Source organism: Myotis davidii, unplaced genomic scaffold (genome assembly GCF_000327345.1).
Source record: "Myotis davidii unplaced genomic scaffold, ASM32734v1 scaffold418, whole genome shotgun sequence".
In the NCBI taxonomy this organism is placed as follows: domain Eukaryota; kingdom Metazoa; phylum Chordata; class Mammalia; order Chiroptera; family Vespertilionidae; genus Myotis; species Myotis davidii.
The window spans coordinates 398,189-400,874 of NW_006289399.1; the positions used below are offsets into that span (position 1 = coordinate 398,189).

The following is a 2,686-nucleotide window of genomic DNA, read 5'->3' on the forward strand; positions in this document are numbered from 1 at the left end:
CACTGGCATAAATTAAGAAGTTTAAAGATATCTTCCTACTGTGGCAGGGGGTGGGGGAGGGCGGGGGGTGGAGAAAGCATTCAAAGACTATAATAAAATGTTAAAGAAGATGATATTAGGATAGTAGACTTAAATTTGTGATATAACTAGTAATGTCATGTTAGAATGCTGTTTCAACCTGTTTCAAACTAAGCAGGATTCTTGCCCTCCACAAACTTTGTAGTTTGTTCTCACTTCTGCCTTTCTTCAAATCAGAAGAATCTCTCCCATATAGATGTAGGTTGCATACACTTTAAATCACAGCTTTGAGTTTTGTAAAAAGAATAAGTATCCTAGTTACATTGATATTTACTTAAGTACTCCATTAACATTGAACTTATTTCAAATGATGGAATTCATATTAAGTGATAAAGTATTGATAAAGGCTGGACAAATGATTTAACCTCTCTGTCCCTGAGTTTATCTCTGGAATGGGGATAGCATTGTTATGAGAATTAAATAAACCATGCAACATACGTGGCACATAGTGTTTAAAAATATAAGTTCTTAATATTATTATAAAATAAAATGGTTACTCACTCTTTTGTTGAGACAAATAACAGGCCACAGGCTGCAACCCAGAGTACAACAACAGCAGAGACAACCACACAGCAGCCATTTCACATTGACTGGGAGAGCCTTTTTTAAACACCCATTCACACGGCCAATGCTGGTCTTAAATTCTTCTGGGGCCACCTACAACAAGAGCATAATCTTTAACAGTTTATGGGCAACTTTCCACTATTTATCTCTAAACCTAAAGAAAATGTTTGTCTTATTACAAGTACTTTAAGGAAATATATTTCCTCCCTTGTGGCATGGCTCAGTGGTTGAATTTCAACCTATGAACCAGGAGGTCATATTCATTCCCGGTCAGGGCATATGCTTGGGTTGCGGGCTCAATCCCCGGTGTGGGGTGTACGGGAGCCAGCCGATCAATGATTCTCTCTTATCATTGATGTTTCTCTCTCCCTCTCCTTACTTTCCCCAATAAATACATATTACATATTCCTAGATGACATCAGAAAGAAAAAATATATAATTTCATGTTTACAGAATTCATCCTGATGTTTAAAAACAACCTTCTCATATTACCAACAAAAAAAATGACAACAATAAAATTGGTGGTAAAGAATAACCATCAAGCAGTCATATTACCAAATATTCTCAATATTAAGGCAATATTATTTATATATTATATATATTTAAAAAAAAAGACAACTGTCAAACCTTTCCTCCCTGGCAAATTTACAACAGAATTTTAACACTTGCCATTATTTCAATTATTTGTAAGTAAAAGCTACATTTACAAAAGCCTATAAGGTGAATACACTCAAGAACTGGTCTTAGTATTCAGCATAAAATGGACTCATGATTGCTGTAAATTTTGAAAGTTGGAAAGTCATTATACAAATTTAATATTTGTAATCACTACCTCCATTCCTGGAAGTGGCTGCTTGTGTTTCTCTGTAAACCATAACAAAGTCAGTTCAAAGGCATGAGAGGCATAATTAGATTTATATTGAAAATTTTGCTTGGGGTTATACAATTCAAAGTATACTAAATATGGTTTGATTTCAGTGAAATCATATTTCTGAATCACAAAATTATTCCCTTTGATTTAGAAAGCTGGCAGGCTAATATCTATGGGAGGGAAATCTAGCACCTGGCTATGCAAGTAACACATGAAAATGTTAAGAAAAAGAAGCTGCTGTAAAATAAAACCCCAATTAGCATGTCTGTTATCCTTTACAATTCTTCTAAGTAAAAATTAAACTAGAGGAATCAATGAATTACATTTTTGTCTTTTAATCAACACTAAAAATATATACCTATTAGCAGATGTTAGAAAGATACATGATCACAGAACTCAGCACCTCATGATTAAAACATTAAGTAATTATATTAGTTTTATTAGAACCATTCATGTCATTTTTCTTCCAAATATATTAACTAACAACAGTTGTGAAACTGTGAGGCTCAAAACTGTATTAACATGGGGAAAGTAAACTAATTTTGTTCTCCATCTAGATGGTTGGCAATGAGTAAAAAGAATTACAATTAAATGCCTAAATTTTCAAGGTAAATATGAAAATAAACTGAGATAACCATAAATTATAACTGAAAATATAAACACTAGCAGGCTAAACACATTAGACAATAAATCAAGATCTGAATTCTAGTAACTTATTGGCTATAACAAATCCTAGGCAAATCCATTTAATTTTTCTGAGTTTTAGTTTCCCTGATACATAAAATGAGAATAATAGTCTTGTTTTATAACCTCACAGGAAATGGAAATTATACATTAGAAAGAACCTTCTGACTGTAATGCTTTGAAAAAGGAAGACAGTGAATCATATCTATGGCTAGATTTGGAGATTTTGCATGAAGTTTCACCCAAACAGCTTTGCAACACATTTAATTATAAATAAAAGGATAATCTGCTACATTTTGAAGTCAAATTCAATGCTCGTCAGTACTTAAATTTTTCAGAGCAAAAATGATATCCTTTTTATTTTATTTTAAAGCAATTTTTATAAGAATTTACATTTATTTGAACCAAACTGATGGCATGCCAGGAAGCAAGATGTTCCTAAAAGATGTTCTTTTTAAAAACAAGGTACCAAGTTGCTATCCTAAGATT

General features: G+C 32.4%; 1 protein-coding gene across 1 annotated transcript in view; it reads right to left on the reverse strand.

The window, feature by feature from the left end:
- LOC102765497 (cysteine-rich hydrophobic domain-containing protein 1) overlaps positions 1 to 735 on the reverse strand; it is a gene marked incomplete at its 5' end in the record, with an annotated part of 30,556 nt that extends 29,821 nt beyond the window's left edge. Inside the window, one exon of the mRNA XM_006761822.2 lies at positions 580 to 735. Within this exon, the coding sequence (XP_006761885.1) occupies positions 580 to 735 (156 nt within the window). The remainder of the gene's footprint in view (positions 1 to 579) is intronic.
- Positions 736 to 2,686: the final 1,951 nt, after the last annotated feature.